The sequence below is a fragment of the Artemia franciscana genome, chromosome 4 (assembly GCF_032884065.1).
Source record: "Artemia franciscana chromosome 4, ASM3288406v1, whole genome shotgun sequence".
NCBI classification, from domain to species: domain Eukaryota; kingdom Metazoa; phylum Arthropoda; class Branchiopoda; order Anostraca; family Artemiidae; genus Artemia; species Artemia franciscana.
Genome location: NC_088866.1, coordinates 60,678,168 through 60,689,114, shown reverse-complemented (window position 1 = coordinate 60,689,114; position 10,947 = coordinate 60,678,168). Strand labels below are relative to the sequence as shown.

Genomic DNA, 10,947 nt, shown 5'->3' with positions numbered 1-10,947 from the left:
TGAATTATAAAATTTGCCCATTTTTTACGTATGGTATTTGTTATTGGGAAGTATACAAACATTTTTTAGGGGAAAATGGAAGGACTATGCGTGGGGTGGATTTCTATAAGGAGGATCTTCCTTGGGGAGAGATATTTCTGGGGGGTGAATATTCCAAGGGAAATGTTACACTGGGGAGATTTGACAGAATAACTAAAAGCAAATTTTATTTTAATTGTCTTACATTCTCTTTGCTAAATTCTCTTCAAATTCTCAATTTCTCTTCATTTTAAGTTTTATAGTCGCTCCTCTATTTTCAGTTAAAAGATCCTTATTCTTTTTATTTAATATGTTTAAAAAAATCCTTGTGACTGAATGAACTTTATTTTGAACAAGTGATCTGACGAAAACAGACCTACATAGGTTGTCGTTTGAGAAGCTGAAACGAAAATCCTACGATATTCTTTTTTTACTCATTCTGAACTTTTATAGTTATTTTCTCCTTCAAACAGCTGCAAGTATTCTATTCATTTTCAAACATAATTGTAAAATTCAGACCCAGTTAAAATATGGTGTTGCGTGTGGAACTCTTATCTACAGAGCGACAATAAAATATATTCTCTTTTCCAAAAATGTGGCTCATCGCCTTGTTTCTAGTTCAGGCAAGTTATTTTATCCATAATATATATATATATATATATATATATATATATATATATATATATATATATATATATATATATATATATATATATATATATGTATTCACCATAAATTGGTGAATGTCCGAAATACCTTTTTTCTCCTTGGATTTAGTCAGCGTTACAAGTCAACTTTTTCCATTTAAAGCAAGGTGTGATGATGATAGGTTAGGCTAGAATAGATTAGGTTTGATTAAGTTAGCATAGCTTAGATTGGATTTTAACCCATTTCTGATATTTAGAACCAAATTTAACCTAACCTAATCTAAACTAACATAATCTAAACTAACTTAAACTTTTGCCATCATAGTTTGCATAATATTGAAAAGACTAACACACGAATGAATCGAAGCAGAGAAAAAGACATTTCGAACATTCACCGGTGAATATCGACATTAACCAGATTTCAGACATTGATGGTAACACACACAAACATATATATATATATATATATATATATATATATATATATATATATATATATATAATAGCCCCCAGCGCGCGTAAGTCGTTACGCGCCATATTAGTTACGCGCCATTGTAGTTGTGTCCCTGTGTCCCACCTGTGAATATAGATATATATATATATATATATATATATATATATATATATATATATATATATATATATATATATATATATATATATATATATATATATATATATATATATTTTTTTTAACTACGTAAAACTTGCGAATATACAACATTATTTGCTGTCCCATTGTCTGTCCATATAAATAGATTGTCAGGTTTACCAACTCTTGAACATGCAACATAATAATTGTTCATGGGAAAACAATCCGTATTCAGATCTATACCGCATTTTTCTAACGATTGCCTTTGAGCTTTGTTGATGGTGATTCCCTCAATCAAACATTCCCTGTGTCCCCGTCGTCATTTATATATCCCCCTGTGCCCCGGCGTCCCCGTTGTAGTTGTGTCCCTGTGTCCTGGTCGTCATTGATATTCACTGTGTCCCGGTCGTCATTTGTGTCCCGGTATCCCAGTCTGTAATTTCTCTTTGAGTGTCCCGGTCGTCATTTATATTCCCTCTGTCCCGGTCGTCATTTGTGTCCCAGTGTCCCGGTCTGTAGTGTCATCTTATAATGACGTCATATACAAAGCCTTATATACTTATAATGACGTCAAATGCAAACCCAAAAAACAAACAAACATGCATATATACAACTTATTTATATATATATATATATATATATATAATATATATATATATATATATATATATATATATATATATATATATATATATATATATATATATATATATATATAGATACAGTTTCTTTTTTAGTTTTTTTTTCTTTTTTAGTTTTTTCTTTTCTTAGTTTTTTTCTTTTTTAGTTTTTCTTTTTTTTAGTTTCTTCTTTTTATTGATTTGTTTTCTTCAATTTGTCAATGTTCATTCTAACATTGACACTTTGAAAAATCTTTACGTGCCAAGCAAGCTAAAGCTCCAACATATTATAATAAACCTGAAATTTTGGGTATCTGTTTTAAGGTTTTCGAATTACTATAATCTATTGTCAAAATATATTGAAATATTTGTGCAATTCCCAGTTTTTTTTTTAGTTTTTTTTTTTATTTTTTTTAGCTTTTTTTAGGTTTTCTTTCGTTTTAGTTTTTGACCTTTTTATTTTTTTATTTTTTTTACGTTTTTTCTTTTTTTAATTTTTTTATTTTTTAGTTTGTTTTTTGAGTTTTTTTCTTTTTAGTTTTTTTTAGTTTTTTACCTTTTTTCTTTTTTCAGTTTTCTTTTTCTTCTTTATTTTTCAGAATCACTATGAAAGACATATCGCCGAACCTTTTTTTTTTTTTTTTTAACTAAAATCGGGTAGGCATTGATGACCTTATCCAAGTCAAAATCCCAAACCCAATCATCATCGCTATCATTTTCAGTTTTGATACGTTTTGACTCTCGCTGTCCAGGTGGATTTTCATCTAACTGCGTGGTTTTGCGTTCTTTAGCCGCAAGCCTTTTGGTATTAACCCTTTGAGCAGATTCCTCGGCTGTTTCTTCTGCCATTGTAGGATTTGTACTAAAATTTCTCTTTGAATTAACTATTTGAGCAGCTTCCTCGGCTGTTTCTTCTGTCATTTTAAGATCTATACTAAAAATTCCTCTTCACGTGCCAAGCTTGTTAAAGCTCAAACATTTATAATAAACCTCAAAATTAAGTATCTGTTTTAAGGTTTTCGAATTACTTTAATCTATTGTCAAAATATTTCGAAATATTTATGCACTTCCCAGTTTTCACATTTTAGTTTGTTTTCTTTTTCTTCTTTATTTTTCAGACGTCATATGCAAACCCTCAACACAAAAATACATACAACTTATTTTTATATATATAGAAGATATAATCTGGCGTAACAGACATAGTGTAACAGACATAACACACAAACAACTTATTTATGTATATATAGGTTATAGATATTAGTATTAATACTAGCTGTTGGGGTGGCACTTCCCGCCACCCAACACCTAGTTGGTGGGGGCACTTCGCCCCCCACCCCAAGCCCCCACGCGCGCGTAAGTCGTTACGCGCCATATTAGTTACGCGCCATTATTGTTGTGTCCCTGTTGTGTCCATATATATATATATATATATATATATATATATATATATATATATATATATATATATATATATATATATATATATATTGAACTACGTAAAACTTGCGAATATACAACATTCTTGGGTGTCCCATTGTCTGTGCATATAAATAGATTTTCAGGTTTACCGACTCTTGAACATGCAACATATAATTGTCCATGGGAAAACAATCTGTATTCAGATGTATAACTCATTATTCTAATGGTTGCCCTTGAGCTTTGTTGATGGTGATTGCTAATCGAACATTCCCTGTGCCCCCCGGCGTCCCCGTTGTTGTTGTTTCCCTTTGTCCCGGTCGTCATTTGTGTCCCAGTCTGTAATTTCTCTTTGAGTGTCGCGGTCGTCATTTATATTCCCTGTGTCCCGGTGTCCCGGTCGTCATTTTTGTCCCGGTCGTCATTTGTGTTCCGGTGTCTCGGTCTGTAATTTCTCTTTGAGTTTCCTGGTCGTCATTTATATTCCCTGTGTCCCGGTCGTCATTTGTGTCCCGGTGCTTTGTTGATGGTGATTGCTAATCGAACATTCCTTGTGTCCCGGTCGCTTTCTCTTTGAGTTTCCCGGTCGTCATTTATATTCCCTACTAGCTGTTGGGGTGGCGCTTCGCGCCCCCCCAAGCCCCCCCCCCCGCGCGCGTAAGTCGTTACGCGCCATATTAGTTACGCGCCATTGTAGTTGTGTCCCTGTGATTCTAATGATTGCCCTTGAGCTTTGTTGATGGTGATTAATAATCGACCATTCTCTGTGTCGCCGTCGTCATTTATATATCCCCCTGTAACCCCCGGCCTCCCCGTTGTAGTTGTGTCCCTGTGTCCCGGTCGTCATTTATATTCCCTGTGTCCCGGTCGTCATTTGTGTCCCCATGTCCCAGTCTGTAATTTCTCTTTGAGTGTCCCGGTCGTCATTTATATTCCTTGTGTCCCGGTGTCCCGGTCGTCATTTGTGTCCCGGTGTCCAGGTCTGTATATACATTCGTTTCTGAATTGGTCTTTTTTTAGTTTTTAGTTTTTTACCTTTTTTTTAGTTTTTTTTTAGTTATACCTCAGGATTCTAATGATTGCCCTTGAGCTTTGTTGATGGTGATTGCTAATCGAACATTCCCTTTGTCCCCGTCGTCATTTATATATCCCCCTGTGCCCCCCGGTGTCCCCGTTGTAGTTGTCGTCATTTGTGTCCCGATGTCCCGGTCTGTAATTTCGTCAGTCGACAAACATGACGTCAGTCGACACACAAACATGACGTCACTCGACACACACACACACACAGACAACTTATTTTTATATATATAGATGTATATATATATATATATATATATATATATATATATATATATATATATATATATATATTTATTATATAGAAAAAATAATTTTGAACATTCACCGGTGAATGTCGACATTAACCAGAGAGGACATTGACGGTATATATATATATATATGTATATATATATATATATATATATATATATATATATATATATATATATATATATATATATATATATATATATATATATATATATATATATATATATATATATATATATATATATATATATATATATATATATATATACATATATATATATATATATATATATATATATATATATATATATATATATATATATATATATATATATATATATATATATATATATATATATATATATATATATATATATATATATATATATATATATATATATATATATATATATATATATATATATATATATATATATATATATATATATATATATATATATATATATATATATATATATATATATATATATATATATACTAGCTGTTGGGGTGGCGCTTCGCGCCACCCCAACACCTAGTTGGTGGGGCGCTTCGTGCCCCCCCAAGCCCCCCCGCGCGCGTAAGTCGTTACGGGCCATATTAGTTACGCGCCATTGTAGTTGTGTCCCTGTGTCCCACCTGTGAATATAGATAGATTTATATATGTGTTTCAAACTACGTAAAAATTGCGAATATACAACATTCTTGGCTTTCCCATTGTCTGTGCATATACAAAGCCGTATGTACTAATAATGACGTCATATGCAAACGCTCTTTTTACAAACAAACAAACATGCATACACACAACTCGTTTTTATATCGATAGATAGATAGATAGATACAATAAAAACTAGACCTCCGTTGCCTGTGGAACGGGAAGTGTTGCAGCAACGGTGCCCTGTTCCTTAGGGCACAGTTGCGGAGCAACACGTGCAACTGTGCCCTACGGGACACAGTTGCGGAGCAACAGTCTCCATTATGTGTTTCAGAGGACATTTTTCTAATGCGGCTTCGATTGTTATCTTGAAGCATCTTTGATATGGTTTTATTTCGAGCTCCTACTAAACTGAGTTTGGTAAAATGTTTAGCTGGTCCAGAAATAAACGAGAATAACACAATGACACAGTTGACAATTCTAAATATTTATAGGATGGATAATTACAATTTCAAGATAAACCAGAGGACCGTCTTAACTTGACGCCAATTCGAAGTATTATGTTTCGAGACGCATATTTCGGGAATTATTTCCGGGAAATCTGAAAGAGATACGGAAATAACGTCTTATAGTTTTCTGCTTAACTTTTGATGGTCTAAACTAGGAAAATATAAAACAAACCAAATTCACCAAAGAATTTAAATTGCCCCGAGGGCATGACAAAACTTCCAAATAGAAAAACTCAAAGAAGGAATTTTATTTTGGAGAAACTATTGTAAGCTCCAGTTGTTAGGAGATCGAGACCTGTCGAACCGCGTTGGAAAAAAAATTCTAGCTGGTCCAGAACAGAAGTTACCTCTAGAACGTCGAAACTTCGGAAATTATTTCTTAGAGAACGAAGCAACTTGGTATATAGAACACTTCACTTCTTCTTGCATACTTTTCATAGCACTACTCGATAAAAATATAAGAAACATCAAAATCGAAAATTTGAGAAAATTGCAAAAAATCGGAACGAGATGGACTTTTCCGGAATTATTTCGGGAAATCTGTAAGAGCTACGGAATTTTGTGCTCCGGTTCTCGAAGAGACAAATGAAAGTTCTACATGAGTTCAGCATAACTGTATTTCTAACAAGTTTATTTCCGAAGCTAGGGTCGTCTTAACTTGACGCCAAACATCGAACGCAGAGTTTCTAAGAAAAAAACGGTTTTATTTTTTTTTATGGAAAACTTTTTTACTCTGTTTTACGTTTCCCTTCCCTCTGAAAAATCTCAAATTTTTAACTCTTACCCCTTCGGAGCTACAGGTCGCTGATCACGGTGAAAAAAAAACAAAAAAAAACTACGAAAGCAGTAGTGTTGCTCCGCAACACAATTAACTGCGTAAAACTTGCGAATATACAACATTCTTCGCTGTCCAATTATCGCTTCATATAAATATATTGTCAAGTTTACCGACCCTCGACAATGCAACGTACAATTGTCCATGGGAAAAACAATCAGTATTAAGATCTATACCACATTTTTCTAATGATTGACCTGAGCTTTGTTAATGGTGATTGCAAATGCTAATCGAATTGGGCATTGCAATCTTTTAAATTGAAAAGGCAGATCCGTTGGAATCATGGGAATGCGAGGAATAAGAACAGCCTCACCCTCAAAAGGCCCTGTCAAGATTGTGGCCTCTATTAGGTTTTCCATTGTTTTTTTTTTACGGCAGGTCGCGTGCCATTGCAAAGCTTTGGTGGGTTGATATTTCTTAAAAGTATTATTGGTACGCCTATTTTTAGTTGTAGCACGTGTGGTGGAAACCCTGAAAGATCCACGGAATTTAAAAATTCAGATGGATAATTAACCGCTTCATTTGGTTCCAAAACTGTGTCGACTGACTTGTAAAGGACTGCCTGGTCTCGAATCTTGGTCAAAATAATATTGTTGATTTCGTGGACGTCTATATTTTTGGATGCGAGAATGGCTCTTTCACTTAGCCATTTATTATTTTTATAATTTCTTAGAATATTCGCAAATACTTTTTCAATCAATTCATTTTTGGACGTCACTAAATTACAGAAATCAGCAGGTAGTTGTATACGTCCTGAAATTGAGTCTACTGGGAGCTTTCCGTTTCCAATTGCCAGCAATAGATCTGAAAATGTTTGACCAGAGTCATCGTTTTGCAATCGGACACGCATATTTGTAGTTAATTTTAATGTTTTTACGTGTGCCCATAAATTTGAATTTTTCAGGCGACGCAATTGCCAACGCTATATCATTTTTTGATCGAATTGATGCCGAAATCAGTTTTATCACAAACGTTTTACCAGCACCTCCTGGCGCATCCAAAAAGAAAATTTCTTCAACGTTGTTATCGACACAATGCATTATCGTATCATAAATGTCTTTTTGTTCCGACGTTAACTTGGAAATGTTATTTTGTACATACGACAATAGATCACTCGTACTGTAACTTTGTTCACGATCCAATTCTACACATGTCGAAACAGCAGCGATACGGTTAGGTGAAGGCATTCCCAAATCCTGAAGAGGTTTGTTTGCCATACGTACGCACAAATCTTCTATAATAACTAAAGTGTAATTATAAATTTCTGATGTAAAATCAAAAGTCATATCTGACGTCTCTATATCGGAAATGAAAGAATTCGCCAAACAGCTTCATTACTGCTTATGTATCTTCCAGCCTGATATTGTACGATTTCATCGATATCTTTGATTTCGGGCTGCAAGCCAAAAACTGCCATGTCACTGCCTTTGTTGACATAAATTGATCTGGATTTTCGATTTGGGCTCCAAACGACGTCATTTGGAAACATGAGTAATATTTTCTGATTTGTTTCAAAAACGCTTAGATTCTGACGTAGTTCCAGTAAGGAAAGTCTTCAATGGCTCTGGTGGTGCAGCCAATATAGGAAGTTTAACTTTTCCTGAGGCGCAACACATTCCCATTGTTTCACCATTGAATTTCAAGGCCTTGCAATAGGGACAAATTTTAGACATAGTCCCGATTTGAACACATCTACTCAAGCTATAATCATCGACTGGGCTGTACCTGAATGCCAGGTGATAACTTTCAGGTTGCTCTGATTCCTCGGCACGCTTTCTTTTCTTACTTTCTCTATCAGCAGCAAGCCTGATTTCTTGCTGTTCTTGTGATTCCTCGGCACGCCTTCTTTTTTCACTTTCTCTTTTAGCAGCAAGTCTGGTTTCATGTTGCTCTGGTAGTTCTTCGGCACGCCTTCGCGTTCCTCTGGTAGTTCCTCGGCACGCTTTCTGTTCTTTCTTTCTCTATCAGCCTCAAGCCTGTTTCCTTGCTGTTCTTTTGATTCCTCGGCACGCTTTCTTTTCTGATTTTCTCTATCTCAGCAAGTTTTTGGCATAGACTCTTTGAGCATCTTCCTCGGCTGTTGCCATTGTAAGTTCATCAGTCTTTTAAAGTTAAACATTAATAGAGTTCTACGTGAACGCATGTCTTATATATCTTTAATGACGTCACCGTCATAACAAAAATGACGACAACTAACTTCATGACGTCTTCAACACACAAACATGACGTCAACTGACAGACACATCCACATACAACTTATTTTTATATATATACTAGCTGTTGGGGTGGCGCTTCGCGCCACCCCAACACCTAGTTGGTGGGGCGCTTCGCGCCCCCCCAAGCCCCCCCGCGCGCGTAAGTCGTTACGTGCCATATTAGTTACGCGCCATTGTAGTTGTGTCCCTGTGTCCCACCTGTGAATATAGATAGATTTATATATGTGTTTCAAACTACGTAAAAATTGCAAATATACAACATTCTTGGCTTTCCCATTGTCTGTCCATATACAAAGCCGTATGTACTAATAATGACGTCATATGCAAACGCTCTTTTTACAAACAAACAAACATGCATACACACAACTCGTTTTTATATAGATAGATAGATAGATAGATACAATACAAATTAACTACGTAAAACTTGTGAATATACAACAGTCTTCGCTGTCCCATTGTCTGTGCGTATAAATAGATTGTCAGGTTTACCAACCCTCAAAGATGCAACATACAATTGTACATTGGTAAAGCAATCTGTATTAAGATCTATACCGCATTTTTCTAGTGATTGCCCTTGAGCTTTGTTGATGGTGGTTGCAAATGCTAATCGAATTGGGAATTGCAATCTTTTAAATTGAAAAAGCAAATCCGTTGGAATCATGGGAATGCGAGGAATAAGAACAGCCTTACCCTCATAAGGCCCTGTCAAGATTGTGGCCTCTATTAGGTTTTCCATTGTTTTTCTTACGGCAAGTCGCGTGCCATTGCAAAGCTTTGGTGGGTTGATATTTCTTAAAAGTATTATTGGTACGCCTATTTTTAGTTGTAGCACGTGTGGTGGAAACCCTGAAGGATCTATGGAATTTAAAAATTCAGATGGATAATTAACCGCTTCATTTGGTTCCAAAATACAAATTAACTGCGTAAAACTTGCGAATATACAACATTCTTCGCTGTCCAATTGTCGCTGCATATAAATAGATTGTCAGGTTTACTGACCCTCGAACATGCAACGTACAATTGTCCATGGGAAAAACAATCAGTATTAAGATCTATACCACATTTTTCTAATGATTGACCTTGAGCTTTGTTAATGGTGATTGCAAATGCTAATCGAATTGGGAATTGCAATCTTTTAAATTGAAAAGGCAGATCCGTTGGAATCATGGGAATGCGAGGAATAAGAACAGCCTCACCCTCAAAAGGCCCTGTCAAGATTGTGGCCTCTATTAGGTTTTCCATTGTTTTTTTTACGGCAAGTCGAGTGCCATTGCAAAGCTTTGGTGGGTTTATATTTCTTAAAAGTATTATTGGTACGCCTATTTTTAGTTGTAGCACGTGTGGTGGAAACCCTGAAAGATCTATGGAATTTAAAAATTCAGATGGATAATTAACCGCTTCATTTGGTTCCAAAACTGTGTCGACTGACTTGTAAAGGACTGCCTGGTCTCGAATCTTGGTCAAAACAGTATTGTTGATTTCGTAGACGTCTATATTTTTGGGTGCGAGAATCGCTCTTTCACTTAGCCATTTATTATTTTTATAATTTTTTAGAATATTCGGAAATACTTTTTCAATCAATTCATTTTTGGACGTCACTAAATTACAGAAATCAGCAGGTAGTTGTATACGTCCTGAAATTGAGTCTACTGGGAGCTTTCCGTTTCCCATTGCCAGCAATTGATCTGAAAATGTTTGACCAGAGTCATCGTTTTGCAATCGGACACGCATATTTGTAGTTAATTTTAATGTTTTTACGTGTGCCCGTAAATTAGAATTTTTCAGGCAAGCATTCATTTCGTCTGCAGGAGTTGATCTAGGTATTATAGGTAATGTTTGCCTGAAATCTCCCGCAAGCAATATTAATGTGCTGCCAAAGGGTTTCGACTTCCCTCGAAAATCTTTCAAGCATTGATCCAGAGGGTCGAACGATTTTTTGTGTACCATTGTGCACTCATCCCAAATAATAAGTTTGCATTGCTGCAATACTTTACCCATCCCAGATGATTTGGAAATATTGCACGTGGGAGTTTCTGTAGAATGCAAGTTCAGAGGCAATTTCAAAGCGGAATGAGCAGTTCTTCCACCAGGCAGCAATGTTGCGGCTATT

At 35.3% G+C, this 10,947-nt stretch overlaps 1 protein-coding gene across 1 annotated transcript in view; it reads left to right on the top strand.

Annotated features, from left to right (window-relative positions):
- Positions 1-540: 540 nt before the first annotated feature.
- Positions 541-10,947, top strand: part of LOC136025685 (blastula protease 10-like) — a 49,817-nt gene continuing 39,410 nt past the window's right edge. Inside the window, exon 1 of the mRNA XM_065701662.1 lies at positions 541-641. Coding sequence (XP_065557734.1) covers positions 612-641 — 30 coding nt within the window. The 5' untranslated portion in view covers positions 541-611. The remainder of the gene's footprint in view (positions 642-10,947) is intronic.